Here is a 22,174-nt window from a genome sequence, read left to right as displayed (position 1 = left end):
AGATCTGATATTCCCATATGTTTAAGAAGAAAGATCTTTAACCAGTGTGTCTTGCTTGTCCTCATAGAATACAGGTCATGCAACGGAAAATGGAAAGGTCTATGTTGGGAGTTACACTCAGAGATAAAATACCCAATCATACAATACGAAATCGAACAGGAGTAAGAGATGCGGTGATATTTGTCTTACATCTTAAATGGAATTGGGCAGGACATGTGGCTAGGATGACAGATGGACGGTGGACAAAGAGACTTGTGGAATGGAGACCGAGACACGAGGCCTATAGAAGCAGAGGACGACCTCCTAGTCGATGGACAGATGACATTAAGAGGGTGGCTGGAAACTGGATTCAAGTGGCACAAAATAGAAGGAAATGGCTAGAGGGCTTTGGCACACAGAACGCGATCTGTCGCGGCGGGCAACTTTCGCGCGATCTTCGCTGCGGTAAAGCGATCTATAACGCCACACAGGATGCGATATTTTTCTGCAGTCGGACGTGCCTGTCATAGAAAATAACCTAACGTGCCTGTGTTTGCAATGTCTAGCTCTGACGAGGAAGAAATTCTTCTTCTCTTTGCTCTACTAAAAAAGAAAAAGAAAAAACGTTACTGGGTACATCCCATCAATAAAAAGAGGGCCCAATTTGGCGAATACCACCGCCTCTGTATTGAACTACAGTCTCATGAAGACAAGTTTTTTCAATATTTCCGCATGTCGAGATTGTGTTTTGAAGAATTGCATGACCTTTTAAAGGCAAATATTGCTAAGTGCACCACGAACTGGAGAAAACCAATTCATACAAGAGAAAGATTAGCTATTTGTTTGAGGTAATTAAAAGTCATAGACACTTTATGTGAAATTTACAAATAAACTATAATTAATATATTAATATACAAACATTTATAGTGTTTAAACTTGACCAAAATGGCGTAGAAACGTCAAAATCAACATTGAAATTCAAATGTTTAAAATAATAACATTTAGAGTAAATTTATTTATATCTAGGTTACATTAAGGTAAATATCTCTGGAATTTTCAATCATGTCGCTTGCTTCTTCATAAACATCTTTTGTTGAAAAAAAGATTTGATTGGCATGACGATCTTTCGCTATATATTTGTGTTTGAGTATTGGGGTCCAAATGTTGCGATGTCCCGCAATAGTTGTGGTCCAAATAATGTAAAGAATTGACCGAAGAAGCTCGAGAATGTGATGCTGATGCCTCTATCGCTGGTGGTGATTGGGCTTCTAGCTCTTTAATTTCAGTTTCTGCAAATAATTTGGCAAGCTCTACCTTCAACTTGGCCTGAGTCAATGGACTGAATTTTTTGAAGGTCGCAGCATAACTCAAAAATAAATGATCAACATCATCGATGCCCTGTTTGCTTCTTTTGTTTGACAAGAAGTCAATGACTTTATCGACGTCATCTGAGCCGTTTTCTATTGATGGGTGACTACGGGACTTATTTTTTTTTTCTTTTGGTCGGGCTGGTGTTCGTAAAGGTGTTGAAGATCGTTCGCGAGATGCATTTGTTTCTTGGGTATCATCAGACATCAACAAATTCTCTGCTTCAGAGAACTGACTATCTTCAGTTTCTGATAAGATTTCTGTTGGTACATTGCTACTATGCAAACGTGGTTTAAGAGTATAATCCAAAAATTTCATATGGATACTCCAAGGCCACTTATGGTATTTCTTGGCCTGACCAGTTTTACCCGTTGTAAACTTCTTGTATCTCACGTAGGAATCACGTAAATTCTTCCATTTTTGTTTTGCTGATTCAGCTGAAACAGAAATAAATCAATTAGATAAAGTACTTAGACCTCTTTAAAATATTCTAAATCACTTTAAATTATTGTATTTTATTTAAATTTTGCATTTGAAACAGTAGAAGTTAATTAACATCAATGTTTAAAAAAAAACATTCACTTCATACATTAACATCAATGAAATAATTACATCATGATGTTAAAGATATGTATTTTTCTTTTTCAGATATTTGGCGACCGGCGACAGCCATCAGACTATAGCTTTTTCTTATCGGGTAGGACGATCAACTGTTTCCAAAATTGTGAGAAATGTCTGTCAAGAAATTTGGAAAACTCTACAGCCAAAGTATTTGCCATCACCCAACAGAAAAATGTGGTTACAATCTGTTGAGGATTTCTTGGTACTTTGGGGCTTCCCGAACTGTCTTGGAAGTATAGACGGAAAACATATTAAGCTAAAATGTCCTCGTCGTAGTGGCTCAGCTTATTTTTGTTACAAAAATTATTTCTCCATAGTACTCCTTGCTATCGTAGACCCACATTACAAGTTTATGGTAGTGGACATTGGCAATTATGGGCGTCATAGCGATAGCGCTATCTTTGAAAATTCAGCTTTCTATCAACAATATATTGATAATAAAACTATTTTACCTCCAAGACCACTTCCAGGAAGAGACGACCCAGTACCACATGTATTTGTAGGTGACGAAGGATTTGCCCTGCAAACTTATTTGATGAGACCATACCCAAAAACTGGAATCATTAATGACACAAGAAGAAAAAAATTTAATTCACAGCTCAGCCGAGCACGTCGTGTAGTCGAAAATGCATTCGGCATATTGGCTATGAAGTGGCGAGTTTTCTTAAGAGCCATAGAAACAGATGCTGCAACGGCTGACTGGATTGTAAAAGCAGCATGCTGCCTACACAACTATATTATTACAAAAAACAATACTAAAGAATATGTAGATATGGAAACAGAGGAACAAGATGAACCAATACGAGCGCTACTAAACACAAGACCGACCAACAGAAGATCGAATACTGCTGCGTTTGAAGTACGAGAAAAATTCGCCGATTACTTCAGCAGTTTATAAACCATGTATCTTTATTTATTTTATTTTAATATTATCATATTGTATTTTTTAATTTATAAATAAAATGTACTCACCAGTCATGTTGAGAGTTTTTGCTATTTCGTTCCATGCTTCACTTTTCTTCAACATATTCTTATAATGTTCATGTGTAGTGTCATACAAAAACACATAGCTTCTCACAGTTTCTATAAATATTTCATTATTTTCCGACATTTTTAATTTCATTGATGGATGTAAACATAGAAAATAACCAAGATGTAAATATAATATATATCGCGCGATAATTTGTAAATTTGTACAAGTGTATCGCTTGTCGTCGCGATCTAACCTTGCCCGCCGCGGTAGACCGCTTTCAGTGTGCCCATCCTCGTACATTTTTGTGTAATACAAAATTGCTGCGGTCAAATATCGCTGCCCGCCGCGACAGATCGCGTTCTGTGTGCCAAAGCCTTAAGAGGCTTTTGTTCAGCAGTGGACGGTATAAGCTAAATGATGATGATGATGATGATACGGAAAGAAGTTGATATAATTATTCCAAGTGTTAGGAAGTATATTTTGTGAAAATTCTAAAAAAAATAAAAAGAAATATTTTAGTATATCTTCAGAAAGTCTAACTTGTATTATAGTCAATAAAACTTTTTAGACGAGTTCAGCTACGGTAGGTAGCATAGTTTTAGGCATCGGTTTTGCTAGTAGGGACATAATTTGGGCTATAACATTTTTTGAAGGTAGGTACATAATTAGAATTTTAGAAGATATGTATTCATAAAAAATTTAAGCGCTAGTTGAATGTCTATTTATTTTTTTGATTCTGTAATGGGAACTTTGTTTCCTCAGTGTGAGAACCTATAAAATGTTTCGGGAGAGTTGAATATCCGGAAAATTGAGTTATTGAATATTATAGCACCCAAAAACCATGTGATTACCCCCTCCTGTACGCGTTAACATTTTTTCGGCAATTTGATTACCATTTGAAATTGTCGAAGATGTCACAAGTTTTCAATGAATTAATATCTTGTGATATCACTTTTGTTTTACTAATTTTAAATTAGATAAAAATCAATAAAACATCAGCAAAAACTTTTAAGTATTTTTCGAGGGGAAAACCGCTGACCTAAATTTTGTACACCAACTTCCCTTTTATGCAAAAACTTCCTCATACATCCCTGATACTTCCTTTACATCCTTGTTACTTCCTCCTACCCCTTTTAATACTTTCTACATCGTCAATACTTCTTCATATTTCCTCATACATCCTCAATATATATCCCCGTACATCCTTAATACTTCCCCGTACTTCCTTAATACTTCCCCGTTAAACCAAGGTATGTAATTCAAAATATATCTCTATTAATCCACTTTAGAATCGGCTACCAAAAACAGCCAGAGTTATAAAAAAGCCGTAATAAATGATAGCGGAAATTTAATTGTTTACAGGCGTTGAAATAATATAACGAATAATATACAGGGTGGTCCAAATTGTATTCCGGAAACTTTGACAGCATATTCCGCAGAAAAAAATTAGTAAAAAAGTTCGTATAAATGTATGCCCCAAAATGTTTAGTTAGTGTTTAATAATAATAAAACGAATATATTGAATCAAATTCAAAAACATAAAACAAAAATAAACTCGAATAAAAATATGTAATCCAATATGCCCCCAAATCGTTGTTTGCATATTTCTGTAAAAACTGTAATTTGTACTTTTTATTTCACTAGATTATCAGTTATCCTACCTATACAGGGTCCGGCAATAGTGCGTCGAGCATCTGTAGCTCCAATAATAAAAAAAGTTAGGAATTTTGTTTAAGGACAAACTTAAACTAGGTATTAGGATGTATTACAGGAATATTTTAACTTCTACAGGGTGGCTCAAAAAAGTGATGAGTAAGTCAAGATGACTCTTTTTAAGAGGAACACCCTGTATATTATTGCATTTTTTGGCTTCCTTTTTAATCACTTTATATGCAGTCTAGTAAAATGATCAGAAAGGGAGTTAAAATTCAATAATATACAGGGTGTTGCATTAAAAAAAACACCCCAATCCCGATTAATATTTAAAATTTGATCCACCCACATCAGCTCGAAATTTATTACAGAAGTCGTTTCGACATCATTTTCGTCAACTGACTCGTCGAAAATAAGGTTTCAAAAGTCGCGTATCGCCATCTGAAGAGATACCTAATATTTTTATTCCATATCAATTAGCTCCCTGCTCTAAATATTTCCATCTTTGTAAAACGTCTCTGTATGTAAAAGTATTATCCATACAATATACTGGCAAACAATAAGCTGGCGCTTTGTGAGATTCCTAAAATACTCACTTTCAAAACAAAAATATCGAAGACAAACGCGAGAGAATTGCTGCCTAGTATAGCGTAGACAAAAAAATGTATTATTTAAATACCAACTTAAAGCAGTTCTAAGCTCAAGTAGGCATCAGATTCTATGATCAACTATATTCTATATAAGGAAATCCTTCTGTTTTTCTTTTTAATTTCTAATAATTCTCTTGAACTTTACCGGACTTCCTTCATACTTCCTCAATACTTCCCCGATATTTCCTCGTACTTCCTAACCTTCCTCTATACTTCCCCTACTTCTTCCATACTTCCTCGCATACTTCCCCCTTTTTGTACACCAACTTCCTCAGCGGTTTCCCCCTCGGTATTTTTATTAAACACAATTACAAAATATAAGTAGAATAACCGGAAGTGTTATTACTTCTATTTTCTGCATATTGGATATAGTCCATATTCTTGCTCAATTTCAATAAGTTCATCCTCGACGCCCAACAGTTAAAATACAAAAGAATTACTTCGTTTTTTTTTGCATTATTTTATTAAGGTGTGAGTGAAGCCAAACTCATTAATAAAAACTAGGTAACTCAATTATATTAAACTTTTGTATATATATCATGGGCGCCGGAAGAATGAAATTTAGGGGGGGGGCAAGGTAAAAATGAATAAAAAATTGACATTTTTGGTAATTATTGGGAAAACTGGAAATCGTCCGATTTTCACCAAAATTGGTATACACCCTATTTTGAAGTCGTAGATTACGTATCTGAACTTTTTTCTTGGCGGTCTCTTACCGTTTTTCAGAAAAACGGAAAATAATTTCAATATCGAATTTTTCTTAATTTCTCATATTTTTAAGGTTTTCTAGCACATATTTTATTAGGTATTCAATAATCAATAATGTTTTTGCTATTTTCTGTTACTTTTTTAACCAATTCTATGCATAATAGAGGAAAATTTGCTAAAATAAATTTGTAAACAATCTGAAAATGTTAGATTATAGCTTTTTTCGGGTTCTTGTTATTACCGATTCTGAACCGTCCAAGAACTCTGCAGCGCATGCGCAAATGAAATAATGTCTTCGTATTTCCTTCTGGGCGTACGCATCACAGTTCTAGGACGGTTCAGAATCGGTAAAAAGAAACCCCGGAAGTAAGTTTATGTTTCTGGCATTTAAAGCAACGTTGTCAATGCTAAACCTAAATTTAGCGTGTTTTTCGCTCATTCTGGAATTACGAAGGCGGTCGCCAGAAGAACGGCTCCTTCCCATAACTGCTATTTTACCAACGAGATCTGACTATTTATACCCACGAAGTTGCACGAAAGAGTTTTGATTGCATTGGTTACAACTTCCATGCAGAGGGTGTTAATCTTTTGTTGTTATATTATTAGATTAACTAAAAAAGATTAACCCCCTCCGCAAAGAAGTTAAAACCAATGCAATCAAAACTCTTCCGCGTAATTTTGTGGATATAAGTGTATATTTAATTATTGTCGATCTCATAATAGGTAATTTATTTAAAATCCCTAATCACCCGAAAAAATAGAAGATATGGCAACGTTGTAAATTTTCAAATTTCTAGATTTGGTCTAGAATATATTTGTCTCTCTTATTACATAGGAGAGAGAAAGAAGGATATATCAAATGTCAAACTTCCATCTGGTCTCAATTTTCTTTGCTATTTTGTTAAGAAAAGTGTTTTTCAGTAAAATGTTGGACACTTTTCTATCCCCAATCAGGTGTGGCTTTTAGATAAACTATAATATAATGAAAATATAGTGAAATTATTACTTTATAGGGCCGAAATAAAGAAAAATTCAATGTTGAAATAATTTTCCGTTTTTCTGAAAAACGATAAGAGACCGACAAGAAAACAATAGATTCGTAATCTACGACCTCAAAATAGTGTGTATACCAATTTTGGTGAAAATCGGACGATTTCCAGTTTTTCCAAAAATTACCACATTTTTTATTATTTGACAGGAAACACCTAACAATTTCATAATAATGATTATTTTTTTTACAGATGGATGTAAGAAGATAGCTTTTATTTTTATTGTTTCAATGATCCAGGGGGGGGGCAAATGCCCCCTCTTGCCCCCCCTGTCCGGCGCCCATGATATATATGTATAAACTGAAGCTTTTAAAACTTCAAGACATGTAGATTAATTTTTTGTTGAATTTCACACTACACCGTTTTTTCGTAGGCACAGACCCAGGGAAAGATAAAACAAAATACCGTATGATCGAATAAAAACGGCGTCAGCGTTGGCTATGGAATGAAGATCGCTGTCATTTTATATGTAAAATTATATGGGCAATGTCATCGATCGTCATTTCCAAGCCAACTGGACGCCGTTTTTTTTCGATCATACGGTACTTGACTGACTGACTGAGAAACTAATTATTAAAATCGTGGGTTTTTTGTCATTTAACGATCATTTTTTTAAGCGGAGTTTGTTGTAAATATACATATAAATTAATACCTTGTGCTATCCCTTTTGTTTCCTATTTTCAAGCATTTTTGGACGTACTATTCACCTATTTTACTACTTTTAAATTGGAGAAAAAATCAATAAAACTTCAGGAAAAACTTTTAAGTATTTTTATTAAACACAATTACAAAATATAAGTAGAATAACCGGAAGTGTTATTACTTCTATTTTCTGCATAAACATGTTTTCTGTCTTTCTTTCAAAATAATAATGAGCGAAAACTAGTGCTAATAAATTACAAAAAAGCGAAAAAAAAATTAGAAAAAAATGGTCCATATTCTTGCTCAATTCCAATAAGTCCATCCTCTACGCCCAACAGTTAAAATGCAAAAGAATTACTTCGTTTTTTTTGTATTATTTTATTAAGGTGTGAGTGAAGCCAAACTCATTAATAATAAAAACTAACTCAATTATATTAAACTTTTGTATATATAAACTGAAGCTTTTAAAACTTCAAGACATGTAGATTAATTTTTTGTTGAATTTCACATTACACCTTTTTTTCCTACGCACAGACCCAGAAAAAGATAAAACAAAATACTTGACTGACTGACTGAGAAACTAACTATTAAAATCGTGGGTTTTGTGTCATTTAAAGATCAGTTTTTTAAAGTGGTTTTAAATATACATATAAATTAATTTAAAGTTTAGTTTAAAAATGGTCGTCTGACCATTCCATGTTCTCCTGCGAATTCTGTTTGTTCTGTTGCTGTTCCTTCTGTTCTGAACTGTTCTCATCGCCGGCCTGTTTCTTATCGTCTTTAGGGGGCGACGGGGCCTTCGGCGGAGGCCTGCTCAAGATGGAATTCGCCGCGTTTTCGAAGTTGGACTTTTCCTGTCGTATTTGGGCTACAGTAATTGGGACAGGGAGGTGTTTGGGCGTGTTGTGCAGGTTGGCTCTCGCCTGTTCCAGCCATTTGAAAGCGTCCTGATACGCGTGGTTCACTTTGTTTACGTCTTCGTCGGTGAGGTGGGCGTATTTGGGATCATTATTTCTAGAAAAAAAGTTAATTTTTACAAGATTTGGCAAATTTTTACTGTAAGACTCCAGGGACGCCAGACATTACTTATTTTCTCACAAATAAAATATATGAGATAAAGTAGTATTTGTACAGGGTGGCGCCTCTTATACGCCGAACTCCAAGGAGAACGGTAGTTTATATCGAAATGAAATTTTGGCAGCATATGTAAGTTAACTGAAAGCATTTTATAAAAATACATAGAATTATAGAGGGCGTCCCCAAAAAAAGTTACACATCAAAGTTGTGTTTTTTCTAATGGAACACCCTATATATTAATTGATTTTCGGATTCTAGGAAAAAAAATAAGGTGAGTTTTATTAAAGAAGCATATACCTAAAATCAGGATTTTGGCAAATTTCACATTTTGTGAAAATGAAGAGTAATTTTAAATTTCGATAACAGCTACCGAAATTTTAGTTGACCTTGTATAGCTTGATATTTAATTACAGTAACCATTGTAGGTTTAACTAAATTGAAATTGGACCAGAAAAGTTATATAGGGTGAGACAAAATTAATATGGAACATTAGTCACTTTTAAAAACAAGTTACTCCTTTATTTTAAATGGAACACCCAGTATATTTTTCGGTGTTCAATGGAGAATGTATATATCTTCAAAATATTATTAAGGTTGCCTACCCCTCAGACAAAGATTTTCCTAGATATTTTAAATTTTATGATTTTGCGTCAGTAGATCTTTATTATTTGAAAAAATACCTATTATTATTGTAAAATACTCAACGGTAATAAAAAGATACACGTTTAAAACATATTTTAATTATTACAGAATTAAAACTCGATATAAACCTATAATTATGCGACAAAAATTAGCAAGATGAAATCAAATGTTCAAAGTGCTTCCTTTTCTGTTAACTGCATAAAATGATTGTCTTTTTAAAAGGATCTTTTCATTTTAAAAGGCATATGTGGAGTTCTACCTCAAAAAGCAGCTACAATAATTTCTGTCATGTTGTCGACAATAGTTGGTAATTCTCCCTGTGAGTTCAACTATGGTAGCGAGCATAGTTCGGTCACCGGTTTTGCTAGTGGGGCATAACAAAACTCACTTTTATTTTTTTCCGAGAATCCAAAAATCAATTAATATATAGGGCGTTTCATTACAAAAAACACAACTTTGATATGTAACTTTTTTTGGGGACACCCTGTAGAACTCCTATTTTTTTAAAAAAGTGCTCTGAATTAACCTGAGCATATGTGCTCACAAAATTTCATTTCAATACAAAATGTCATTCTCCTCGGAGCCTCCGCGGCGTATGAGAGGCGTCACCCTGTATATGCATTGAGTGTAAGCATATCTATAAAAAAGCGATACCAATTAAACTTTAAGTGACGTAATCAGGACGCGATTTTTAAATTCATTGTTGCCAACCATCCAAAAACATTCAGCGCCGGGCTGACTAACTGGAATTTAAATTTCCCGCTGCGGATTCAGGTGGTAGCGTTCACCGCTTCGGATTCAAGTTGCCACATTTATTTATTTACTTCCTGACATTGTCATTCATTTTGACACTTTAGTTTTGTATTACAAGTTTTTGGTTGAAATAAATTGTGTTGTGATACAAATTTTTACTAGCAGACCTGGCAGTCGAACGCCGTTCTTTTTAGAACCTCTTTTAGTGCAAAGTGTACAAGTTCGCTTAATAGCCGTTGCAAAAAACTCATCGCAACTTTATTAGAATATTTTGAACGGGAAAGCGGTAGTAATGGACCTTTATGCCCCTTAAATGCTGTTACAGAGGTGAGTTTTGTTGATATACATTTCCTAAAATATTTTGATTAAAAGAAAATATGTAAAAGTGGACAACTCTGTGCCGGTCAAGCTTAATCGTTGACTAAAGTTTATTTGGTATGAACTATATAAGATTTTGTGATTACTCGGGATAATCTTTGAAGTACTTACTTAATAAGTTCTAAAGCTTTGGAGCACAGCTGCAAAGACCTTGAAAAGTTTTCTAGTACGCTCGGCCTAACTTCGAATTCGATTTTTCGTTGTTGGACAGGTTCGCCTCTTGATTTTAATTCAGATAATTTATCAATGTAAACCTGTAAGAAAAAAATGTCATGCCTAATAAAATAAGTCACAAATAAATAGTATATAATAGTTTTATTAGAAGTAAAAATGATACTTTTTGTGACGAGGCTGTACGTTTGACACAACAGGCGAGGAACATAGAGGTAAACTCTGCGCAATTAACTTATTTTGATTAAAAAAACACGCATAGAATGTTCAGCCATCGTTCAACGTCACGTCATATATTGTCTAACTCTCTCAGTCACTTGCCAACCAGATGAAAAAGATTGGTGACGGCATTACGGCATTTCGTAAATTTTTATACTCTTTTTTTTTCTCAGGTAAAATTTCGACAGACGGTGACAGAAGAAAAGCAGATGACGTCCCATACAAATCTATTTATTTTAGTAAAAAATGTTTCTAATATTTTTTAAGTTAACTATGGATGGGTTTGACTATGGACGTTGTTTTTAAGTTTTATTGGTTTATTCCAAAAATGACAGATCATGTTTCAATTTTATTGGTTTGACGGAACGATAAACGACAAACGGACACCGATGCGTATGAACACGGCTTTAGATTTATGATGCTTGTCAAAGTCTTGCCAAATTATAGGTTATAATTTTGTGTCAACTTATGTCAAATATCTGCGTTTTGGAAGATGATGCATTTTGATTCGTGTTATTATGTGTGTTTTGTGTCTTTTGAAGTCAAGTGGAGGAAAAATCGAGGGAAAATTAACTGTAGACCCAGAGCACAGTTTATAGTTAATACTTGCTGCCCAGGCAGAAAGTCTTATACACCAATAAAGTTACCATCAATAAAGTGTGTATACCATCTAGTCATAGACAAGTGCATTTCGTATATGGTACAAGGATCGTACTAAACATATATTACTGGAGTAGCTGTAAAATATCGACATCACACGATAGGTAACTAATGGATTTTAGTACTGCAGAAAAATAACGTCAAAAGGACTCGTTTGTTTATTCCTGTGGAATATTACAAATTTTTATTTGTACATAAGTTATATTGATAACTATAATAATAAATGCGGAAAGTCTCTTGAAGCTTGACAGTAAGAAATAGTTCTTTTTTGTGTTTTTTTTTGGTATGTGGTGTTTTGTTCTTGTTTGTTTTGTATTAACACATACCGTTTTTTTTAATAAAATAACTCCATTACATTTTTTCAGTTTTATACAGTTTTTTTCACAATATTTTGAAGTAATCACTTATCAGTCAAATTTTAAATATTAATTTCCATGCGTTCCAGTTATACCAACTTATTTCTTTGTAAAATAAAATAAACTACTTTGAAATTAAAATGACAGACACATCTATCACTGTCAAGGATCTTGTCGTTGGACAGACTATACTGCATATTGTTTTTAGTAATTGTCATTGTCATTTGGTTTGGGGTTATAGTTTTACTGACGGACATTCATAAACGTCAAAATTAAAAATCGATTCTTGCTGTCAAACAAAATTCAATTTTTTTATTGCAAAATACCTCAAAGATTTAACCAAAATGAACAAGAGCTTATTGCTAAGCTTATCAATTATTTTTGTCGAGAAAGAGACGCTGGTAAAACACTCTTGCCCGTGGACGCCGTATATGAAGTAAGTACAATGCAGAGGTGTAATATTCCTATGTAAAATACAAATTGATGGCGTTTTAAAATAATATAGCGATTTGCTGATGCTTTAGAAATAGGAATTTCAACAGTCTAAAGGATTGGAATTAAAGGGATCGTAACAAATGAAGAGTTCAATAAAAAAACGAATAAATGCAGAAGAAAACAGAACTTGCTCAATCAATAATATAGGCTTGGTGCATTTCAGTTGATTTCAACAAATTCCGACTGCAGCGCACTCTACGGCAAAAATCAGAAATTACCAATTAATAGTTCACGCCGCCGCGTCATGTCGATCGCATTAAAATAATATTGAAATCGGGCTTTTGTCGTAATATTTAAGTATTTTAGTTTTTTGCTAGTGCAGTTATTGAGACTAACTAATTAACACTCAGGTACGAGGTTTGTGTGATGTAATGCTGTTTCGGGTAGTAAAAATAAGTGAAAAAGAATTCGAACTAGGCTTCTTATTGTGTTGTGACAATTTCAAATGTTAATAAAATTGACCAAAAAATGTTAACGCGTAAAGGAAAGCGTAATTAAGGTGTTGTTGGGTGCAATAACATTCAATAACTCAACTTTCCAGGATGTTCAACTCTCCCGAAACAACATTTTATAGCTTCATAGTTTCTCACACCGATTTGATCAAAAGCAAAAACGGATTCAAGCAGTTCAACGAAACAAGTGAGTAAACAAAGTGCTCGTTACATAATCAAAAAATTAAATAGATAGATAGAATTTCCACAAATTATACTTTCTAATACTTTTAGAATAATTATACACTAATTTTTTCGTTTACTCGCCATTTAAACCCGTTTATTTGTATGTGTTCGTTATTTACGATATTGTCGGAGGGTGGCAGCACCGGCGGAGAATGCACCAAGCCTATAGGAACGTACTTTAAATTTGCTAAATATGAACTGACCTCAGAGACACCAAGAAACTTATATTTCATAAATAATGATGACATATCGGTAAACAATGGCTGAACAGTCTTTAGTTGTTCTATGTTCACGGAATATTGAAACTCCCTGTATATTATGTAGGCCCGCGCTTGAAAAAAAAAAATATCAAAAGGTATTTTTCTCAAAAACTATGCGACGTAATGTTTTTTTTACAAGATACAAAAAATTGTAGTAAATATTAGAAGAATTATTTTACAAAAAAAATTGATAAAAAAATTGAATGGTTATATATTAAAAAAATATAAAAATCATACCTGTTTGTTACAATCCTCTCCGTCTTCGTACAACCAATTCTCCATATCGTCCAACAACCTAACAAGTTGCTCCCTGTCAGCCTCCAACAAATACTGACCCAATTCCTCTTCCGAGGAGACTTTGTTCCTTAAATCGTAGACATACTCCTCCAAAGCGTTCCTTGAATCCGCACGTTCCTTTTCCTGCTTGTCCGAGGCGATCATTTTAAATTCCTGCTCGGTGAATTTGTTGATTTCTACGTTGGAGAAACCGGAAGTGAGAGCTTCGATCGGTAAATCCACGCTCTTGACTAGTTTTTTCTTTTTCTCTTTGTCTCCCTCCTGTCAATGAAGGATAATAATGCAATAATTTACTTAAAATATTACAAACAGAAACTTTTACCGAGTATGAACATTAAAATATTTTGTTTATCACTCTGAAGAGATGTTTAACTTAATAAGATAGATAACCTTAGCAGCTGGTAAATTACAAAAAAAAATATATATTTCATATCAATTAAACTTCTAGTTACGTAATCTAGGGCGCGATTTTTAAATTCATTGTTGCCAACCATGGATATATTCGGCGCCGTACTGACTAACTGGAATTTAAATTTCGCGATGGAGATTCAGGTGGTAGCTCTGCTGTAAAAAATGTCAAGTTGCCACATTTTTTTGTCAAGTTGCCACAGTTTTGACACTTTAGTTTTGTATACCGAGTTTTTGGTTTAAATAAATAGTGTTGTGGTACTTTAAGCTTAAAAATGTTTGCTAGCAGACCTTGCATACATTGTTCTTTTTAGAACCTCTTTTAGCGCGAAGTGTACAAGATAGCTTATAATAGCCGTAAAAAACTCATCACAACTTTATTAGAATATTTTGAACGGGAAAGCGGTAGTAGGTAGATGGCCCTTTATGTCCCTTAAGTGTTGTTAAGAAGGCGAGTTTTGTTACTGTAAATTATAACTGTTTATATATTTATATTAATTTATTTTTGTTTCCTAAAATATTTTGGTTAAAAGAAAATATGTAAAAATAGGCAACGCTGTTTCGGTCAAGCTTAATCACGTGACTAAAAGTTTATTTGATAATATGAAGTATAGATTTTTAATGTTAAATTTTTTCTGTAATTCTTGTTCAGAGTGACAAAGTAATTTTGGGATAGAGTGGTAACACTATCTTTATATACCGGGTGTTTTTTAACGAAAAACGAAATTTGGTATGTTAGGATATGATATAAATCGGTATTGATTAATGGTATCCAATGACTTTGGGTTACTTCCTGTTTCACCGGAAATGACTACAACTTTTGAATTTTATATAATACCCTCAGCATCTTTCTTTACTTTATATGATAGAAAGTAACATTATGAGTAGAATAACTTATTATATCAACTTTTGACATTTTCAATTAAAAAAAAATAGCATACTAAATTTCAATCCAGAGTGACAGGGTTCTGTTAAAACCATAAATTTTTAATCAAGGAGTTTTGGATTTTTTCGCGTCTTTTCGTGGTCAGTTAAAGATGCCCAAATTGTATTTTTAATCTTAACTATAACTTAACTCAATTTTAACTTAATGTTAACTGTAATCTTAACTCAATTTTTTGAAATGTATCGAGCGAGGGTGACTCATTAGCATATTTGGAAAAAGCATTTTTTATGAATAATTGTCGTTGCATTAATGGCCATGGCCCTCTAGATTGAAATTTAACCCTAATATCCTAATATTAGAAACGCGAAAGTTTGTATGTACGGATGTTTGTTACTCTTTCACGCAAAAATTAATGAATGGATTTTAATGAAAGGAAACACATAGGCTATAATTTATAAAAATATTGTGTTAATTGTCCAAAATATAACGATAAGTGTCTAGTAAGTAGGAAAAATTCTGCCATTTGCAAGCTATTCTGCCGTGCGCTGCAAAAACCAATGGACAAAAACCATCATTTGTAAAAAGTAAATATTTTAAAAGTTATGACGATGACAAACCGAATACTATGGTGGAGGAAGAAGTCGGTCATAAACTGGGTTTATCTAGTATGCATTTTCAAGTTCAAAATACGGGAGGTACCATTTAAAAATCAAAAGTTAAAGTCATTTCCAGTGAAACAGAAAGTGAACGACTAATTGAATACGCCAAATAATTCTCATTTATGTCATACTAACATACAAAATTTCTTTTTATTATTTAAAAAAATAAAAAAGTTATAGAGATGACCTACTTTTGAAAAACATCCGGTATTGTGTCTGTAGTAAATTTTAATCATCCCATTATATACGGGGTGTAAATGAATAAGTATGGACTAATTCACAAAGTTAATACTTAATTAAATTTAGGTTGATGTTATACATCAGAAAAATATTCAATTTTTTTTTATTTTATACTCTGGACGCACATTTCGCTAGCAATATTAACATCGCACTTTATTCTTTACACCCTGTATATTCTTGGAAAAAAGTCTCTCTAAGTATTTAAAATATTGGTGGATGAAAATCATAAAATAAAATATTTTTAAAAGTATACTATTTTTTAAAACAGAGTATCTGTACAAAATATTAATCTTAATGGGTGATATAACGGTGATATGATGATAATTATAATAATTTTTAATATTTAGTAATATATTTTTCAATAAACACATTTCTATATTTTTCAGAATGTCTTTAACAAAGAATAAGTTTTGATATCAGTCTTCGCAATTTTTCAAATGATTTAGGTAAATATATTTAAAGACTATATGCCTAGTCATGAACAGAAATTGAAGCTACATTTTTTGAGATAGAGCTATACAAAATCCACAAAAGTCGGTCCTTTTCATTCAACAATTTTGAACTACGCAAGCGTGAAATGTGTTTCGCGATTAGTTGATTTATTTTCATACTAACCAATACCAGTAGTTTTCAGAGTGTCTTTCTACTACGTAAATTAATTTAGCGTCTTACTGTTCGCGCCTTTACTTATAGATTTAAATTTAATCTCTGAAATATTTAAACAAAAACAAGCAATGGATAGATATAGCTATATTTCAAGAATATCTAAAAAAAAACCGGTTGAAATAATATCGTTACGAAATAAAATTCTATATTAGAGTTTAAAACAGTGCACGGTCAGGTGACAACGTTCAGCGAGACGAATCGCTGTACGTAGTAAAAATTGTGTTGAACCAAAAGGATAGACTTATGCAAGATTGATATTTCCATTTCATTTGTTTTGCTTCACTTTCTACTCATTGTGTAAATGGGCTATTAACCATATATTCTTATAAATATATGGATTTAGGTATCAGATTTTTACATAGTTTTGTTTAATTGTATAAAAAATATTTTATTTAAGTTATGAAATCTATATAACTCCATTTTCTAAAAATAATTTCGTCGAACTAATGCTATATAACAATTAATATATTTAATATGAAAATAATCTGAAATGGAAATAAGATCAGGAAAACTAATTTTGTATTAGTTTTGTTGATAATAACAAATTAGAAGAATAATCAATTGAAAAAGACTGGCCAGGATATTACGACCGTTTGCACAAATTTAACTTAAAATATTAAAAAACGCACGTCCCATTTAACATTTGCCAAATGGTTTAAAAAATGTATCAAATTCTACAGGGTCCAGCAATAGTGCGTTGGGCATCTGTAGTTCTTATAATAAAAAACTTAGGAATTTTGTGAGTGCAAAGCTAAAGAATGTACATATTAGAATTATTTGAGGAAAATATCTTCTGAATAACTTCTACAGGATGGCTCAAAAAAGTGTGAGTGGAAACAACGATCAAAAAGAAAACAAATGAGAACTAACCACATTTAAACAAAAATAGATGATATGGGACTGATGAACAAAAACAACACAAAATGAACAACAGGACAAAACAAAACAAAACGATGAAGAAAACGAAAAACAAAATGAAAATTAGAGCCGGGCCAGCGAGTATTTCTTATATATTCTCTTTAACTGGCTTTGTATGATGGTCTTTTTTTCACATCGATGCGAAAGAGAATGCGTACCCCGCTGAACCAGGCCGATATTTTCTTCGCCCAACCTTTGCCGGTGGATTGTGGGTGGCCTACCTCTGCGGTCTGCGCCGGCGCAGACGACGTTTCGGACTCGTCCTGCTGTTGTTGGTCGCCGTTGCTCTGCTGCTGTTGTTGTTGATCGGCGGGCGTTTCTTGGGCTTCTTGCGTGTCCTGTGGGGTCTCCGGTTCGGTGGATTCTTTGGCCTCGATCAGGGAGGCGCTGGACACGGTCATGATGCCGTGGAGATTGATCCTCACCTTGACCTTCACTTTTTGGGGTTTACCGTCGGAGGCGGGTCTGATATCTTTGACGACCCAAGTGCCTGCAATAAGAAAACATGTTAGATTGTAACAAGTTTTACTAAAATTGTACCAATCACTGTGAATTCTCTGTATTTATAGTTTTTCTCTTAGATTAATTCAGAGTTTAACAAAAAGTTAGAAATAAAGCGCAAATGTATTTACTATGGAATTAAAACATTGTGTAAAACATTAAAAATTACATTTTTAAAGATACCACAAAGGAACGACTTGTTCCAATGGTTCCAGAAAAGATTTTGTCACCTAAACCCATACAGCTGTTAAACCCAAATGACACAATCACTTTTTTTTGTTATTAATCACATTAAAGAAACTGCTTATAAACTTTTTTGACTATTCCAACAATAAAAATTTTCACATTTGTTGCGAATTCTTGCCACATTCTGTATACCGGGTGCGTCTGAAAAGTGGCTCACCCCTATAACTTTTTTATTTATTCAGATAAAAAAAAATTGACTTGGTATGTTAGTATATGACATAAATTAATTGTTTTCGGTCACTTCCTGTTTCCGGTATTTTTTTATTTTATTCGATAGAAAATGACATTGTGAATAGAATGACATATCGTATGACAGCTTTTGACATTTTCGCATATGGTTTATTTAAAATAATTGTAATAGGCGGTTCATAAATTATAACATGCGTTTGACTCGAAATACGGTAGTAATGGCCCTTTATGACCCAAATGTGTGGTACCAAATTATTCGTAATAAAATTATTTTTCCAAATATGAGCCACCCTCTTTCTATTTGGAAAAATTGAGATATGATTAAAAATACGATTTAGGCATCTTTTAACCGGCCAGGACAAGACACAATGATCAACAATCATATGAGGATTATTAAAATCAAAACATTAGACGAACAAATCTATTTTTTCAAGGATCCTTGATTAAAAATTAATGTTTTTAACACAGCCATGGCACTCTACATTGAAATTTAAAATACGATCTTTTTTAAGCAAAAATGTCAAAAGTTAACATATGATATATCATTCTATTCAAATTGTCATTTTCTCTGAAATAAAGTAAAAAAATACCAATAGTGCCATTTAAAAATCAAAAGTTGGAGTAATTTCCGGTGAAACATGAAGTGATCAAAAACAATTGAGTACGTTAATCAATCCTAATTTATGTTATATAATAACATACATAATCTCGTTTTTTTATCTGAAAAAATAAAAGTTTTAGGGGTGAGTCACTTTTCAGACGCACCCTGTATAAGGATCCAATAATAACCTAATATTACAAATTTCGAATTGTTGCGAACTTTTGTCATACCCAATGTATTAGATTCAAATAACAACCCAATAACAAAAATTTCACATTTAATGCAAACTTCTGTCATACCCTGTATATAAAGTTCCAATAATTGAAATAAAATTTTACATTAAATAATTTAAATTTAGTCTCGCTTTGTTTTTTACCTACTTGAATTTTATTATAAATTTGGAAAAGTACTAATTTTGATTGTTTTAGTCTGAGCGTGATCTGTCATATTAAGACCTAATATTAATAACAATTAATTTTTTTATTCAGGGATCACAAAGTCATTTTTATTCAATTGGACATGATAAAAGTTAAAAAAAAAATATTAGTTCTTATCACTTATATAAGTATATAGACTAAGCCGATACTGCCTTATCTGTTATTTAAATTAAAAATTGTTAGAAAATATTTCCTAACCATTCAAACAACTGATTATACAAAACCTCAGATGTTTTACCACACTATGAGATTACAGTAAATAAATCCTATTCGCCATAATAAAAATCATGAATTAACCAAATAATTTTCAGCAGATTATGTATATATTTGATATTAAGAATTTTTAATTATTTCATTATTTCAAATATCAATAAGATAACCAAAAATTAATTATTTTAAATAGAATTACCTATATTTGAGTCTGGATATGGAATGTTACCAATGTAAAACGCTTTTACTGAGAATGGTTCAGTTCTATAAAACGTCAACATCCTGGAAAATGGAGTGGCATGATTCAGAGGAAACACCTCCAGTTCTCCCGCCGATTCACCTCCTGGACTGGCCTCCCAAGATAAATGTACAGGATAGTTCTAATAACACGTATAATAATATAATGTTTGCTAAAAATATATTTTTGTAAAAAAAAATAAACATCAAACTGACCTGAACATCTGTAACACTAAATTCTCTAACCCTGACTGCAGGCGATAACATGGCGCATTGAAGGGCGCAGCCCCTCGATACAGCCTCGTCTTGGTTCAAAGTAGTACTAGGTTGCTTCTGGAACACTTTCTCAATCAGCTGTTTGATGGCCGGAACCCTGGAGGAACCACCAACAATCTCCACAGCATATATATCACCAAGTTGCAATCCTAAAATATTTAAATAAAATATAATTTGAAAATTTCGATTTAAAAACTCCTAATTTCATACCTGACTGGTTCAAACATTGTCTTAGGGTGTCTTCGACCCTTTGAAACAGTGAGGCACAAATAACTTCCATATCGGCTCTCTTCATTTCACTTTTAACATCTTTGTCATTCATAAAACACTCTATACCTAAAGGCAGAGTGGTTGAGTTAGCTGACATTTGTTTTTTTAATTTCTCTACTTCAGCCAACAACCTCACATAAGCCCTACAAAAAAAAAATATAACCTTAAAACAGAATTAAAAAATCTAATTAATGTACCTAGCATTAGATTTAGCATCTACATGGTATTTTTTCTGAAATTCAGCAGCAAAATGATCTGCCAGAAGCCTATCAATATCTCTGCCACCCAAATAGGGATCTGCTGCCGTAGTTATCATTTTCAATTTCCCTTTGTTAAATGCGCAGGCGAACACTTGAAGTGAAGCATAACCACAATCAACAAAAACAACATTTCGGGGCTTCTCTTCAGGGGCAGGCAAGTCCTGCTTGTAGATGCCGTAAGATAGAGCTGTGGCAGTGGTCTCATTGAATAATCGGAGTACATTAAGACCTAGAAAAATTTATAACAACTCAGAAAAATGGTACTTTTGTATTTTAAGAAATTGTATTGTTTAGAAACTTACCTGAGATTGCAGCAGAATCAAGTAATGCTTTTCTTTCATTATTTGTAAAATACGATGGTACAGAAATAACACAATCATTAATGGGTGTTTGCAAAGCAGTACTTGCTGTGTCTTTCAGTTTGGTTAGTAACATAGCCAGACATTGCTCAGGAGAAAAGGTATGTTCTTCATTTAAATAATTTACCTAGAATTATGTAATTTTTATAAACCAACATATAATAAACTTGTTTATAGGAAGCCCTCACTTTAATTCCTATAGTGCCATTCCTCTCTTCAACTACATTAAATGGTAACCACTGCAGTTCTCTTTGAACGTGTGGATCCCTAAATTTTCTACCTATAAGCCTTTTCAAGCCGTAAACAGTATTTTTCATATTAGTTACTTGCTGATTTTTGGCAGCAACACCTAGGATACGGTTCTTTCCAGAAAATGCAATGTAAGAACTGAAAGATATTGATACATATCAAAGGTGAACATAAAAAAGTAGTTGTGTACAAAAAATAAGGTGGAACTTCAAATGACAATACATATTTGCATAATACTGGTCAACAGTTCGTTAAAATAAGCGATCAATTTATAAATAATATGTGAAATTATACACATTTTTAATTACAGGTGTGATTTAGAATCAGTCACCTTGGAACGTGAATTAAATGTAAATCGAGCGTGACTCGAAGTGTTAAAGAACGAGACATGTAAAGCCAGATATCATGAGTCTTCTGTGATTATTTTTAAATCGAATACTCACGGTGTCGATCGTAAACTATAGTCGTTTGCTATAGTTTCAATCCCTCCTGCCTTCGCAACAGCGATATAGCAAGACTCGTTTCCTAAATCTATTCCAATGACTGACATCGCCGCCATCCTGTCTTATTTTCTGTTGCCTCGCGAATTACCACCAACCAATATCACAGAAATCGTCCTGGAATGAACTAAAATGCTTTTAAAATCGCTCTTCTAGAACGCACCGGTCGAACGAACGATGAACGATCAAAAATGGAGGCTCGAATGACAGATCGCAGATCCCGGTTTGTCTTTTTCCATTCAACGGTACCACCTTTCTAGAAAATTCCAGTATATCTTGCTCTCTGTTTTGTACGACTAAAATCAAACTGGTAGAGAGAGACAAACAATACAGCTAAGTTCTGGAAAGATCTGAAAAACCCTAGATTTTAAAAATCGATTTTTTAGATTAATTCTATCCGGTTTGAAAAAAGTATTAAAATCAATATTATAAAA

The 22,174-nt window shown here is 33.0% G+C and overlaps 2 protein-coding genes across 3 annotated transcripts; both read right to left on the bottom strand.

The window, feature by feature from the left end:
• Window positions 1-1,056: 1,056 nt before the first annotated feature.
• On the bottom strand, window positions 1,057-3,088 carry LOC115875764. Its single transcript, XM_030891269.1, has 2 exons — window positions 2,941-3,088; window positions 1,057-1,784 (listed from the first exon to the last, which is right to left on the bottom strand). Exons 1-2 carry the CDS (start codon window positions 3,077-3,079, stop codon window positions 1,057-1,059), a joined length of 867 nt encoding a protein of 288 aa, XP_030747129.1. The 5' UTR covers window positions 3,080-3,088.
• Window positions 3,089-7,758: 4,670 nt separating this feature from the next.
• Window positions 7,759-21,964, bottom strand: LOC115875897 (heat shock 70 kDa protein 4). 2 transcript variants are annotated; one of them, XM_030891460.1, is made up of 11 exons: window positions 21,684-21,964; window positions 21,180-21,378; window positions 20,935-21,118; window positions 20,570-20,861; window positions 20,313-20,515; window positions 20,043-20,251; window positions 19,789-19,969; window positions 17,564-17,895; window positions 13,569-13,889; window positions 10,605-10,747; window positions 7,759-8,657 (listed from the first exon to the last, which is right to left on the bottom strand). In XM_030891460.1, exons 1-11 carry the CDS (start codon window positions 21,797-21,799, stop codon window positions 8,315-8,317), a joined length of 2,523 nt encoding a protein of 840 aa, XP_030747320.1. In that variant the 5' UTR covers window positions 21,800-21,964; the 3' UTR covers window positions 7,759-8,314. The 2 variants fall into 2 exon arrangements, with proteins under 2 accessions (XP_030747320.1, XP_030747321.1); XM_030891461.1 differs by having other exon boundaries at window positions 17,627-17,895.
• Between the last annotated feature and the right edge of the window lie 210 nt (window positions 21,965-22,174).

This window comes from Sitophilus oryzae, unplaced genomic scaffold (genome assembly GCF_002938485.1).
Source record: "Sitophilus oryzae breed Bouriz unplaced genomic scaffold, Soryzae_2.0 scaffold_1396_pilon_pilon, whole genome shotgun sequence".
NCBI lineage: Eukaryota > Metazoa > Arthropoda > Insecta > Coleoptera > Curculionidae > Sitophilus > Sitophilus oryzae.
The sequence above is the reverse complement of the archived record's forward strand: the minus strand, read 5'-3'. Positions and strand labels throughout refer to the sequence as shown.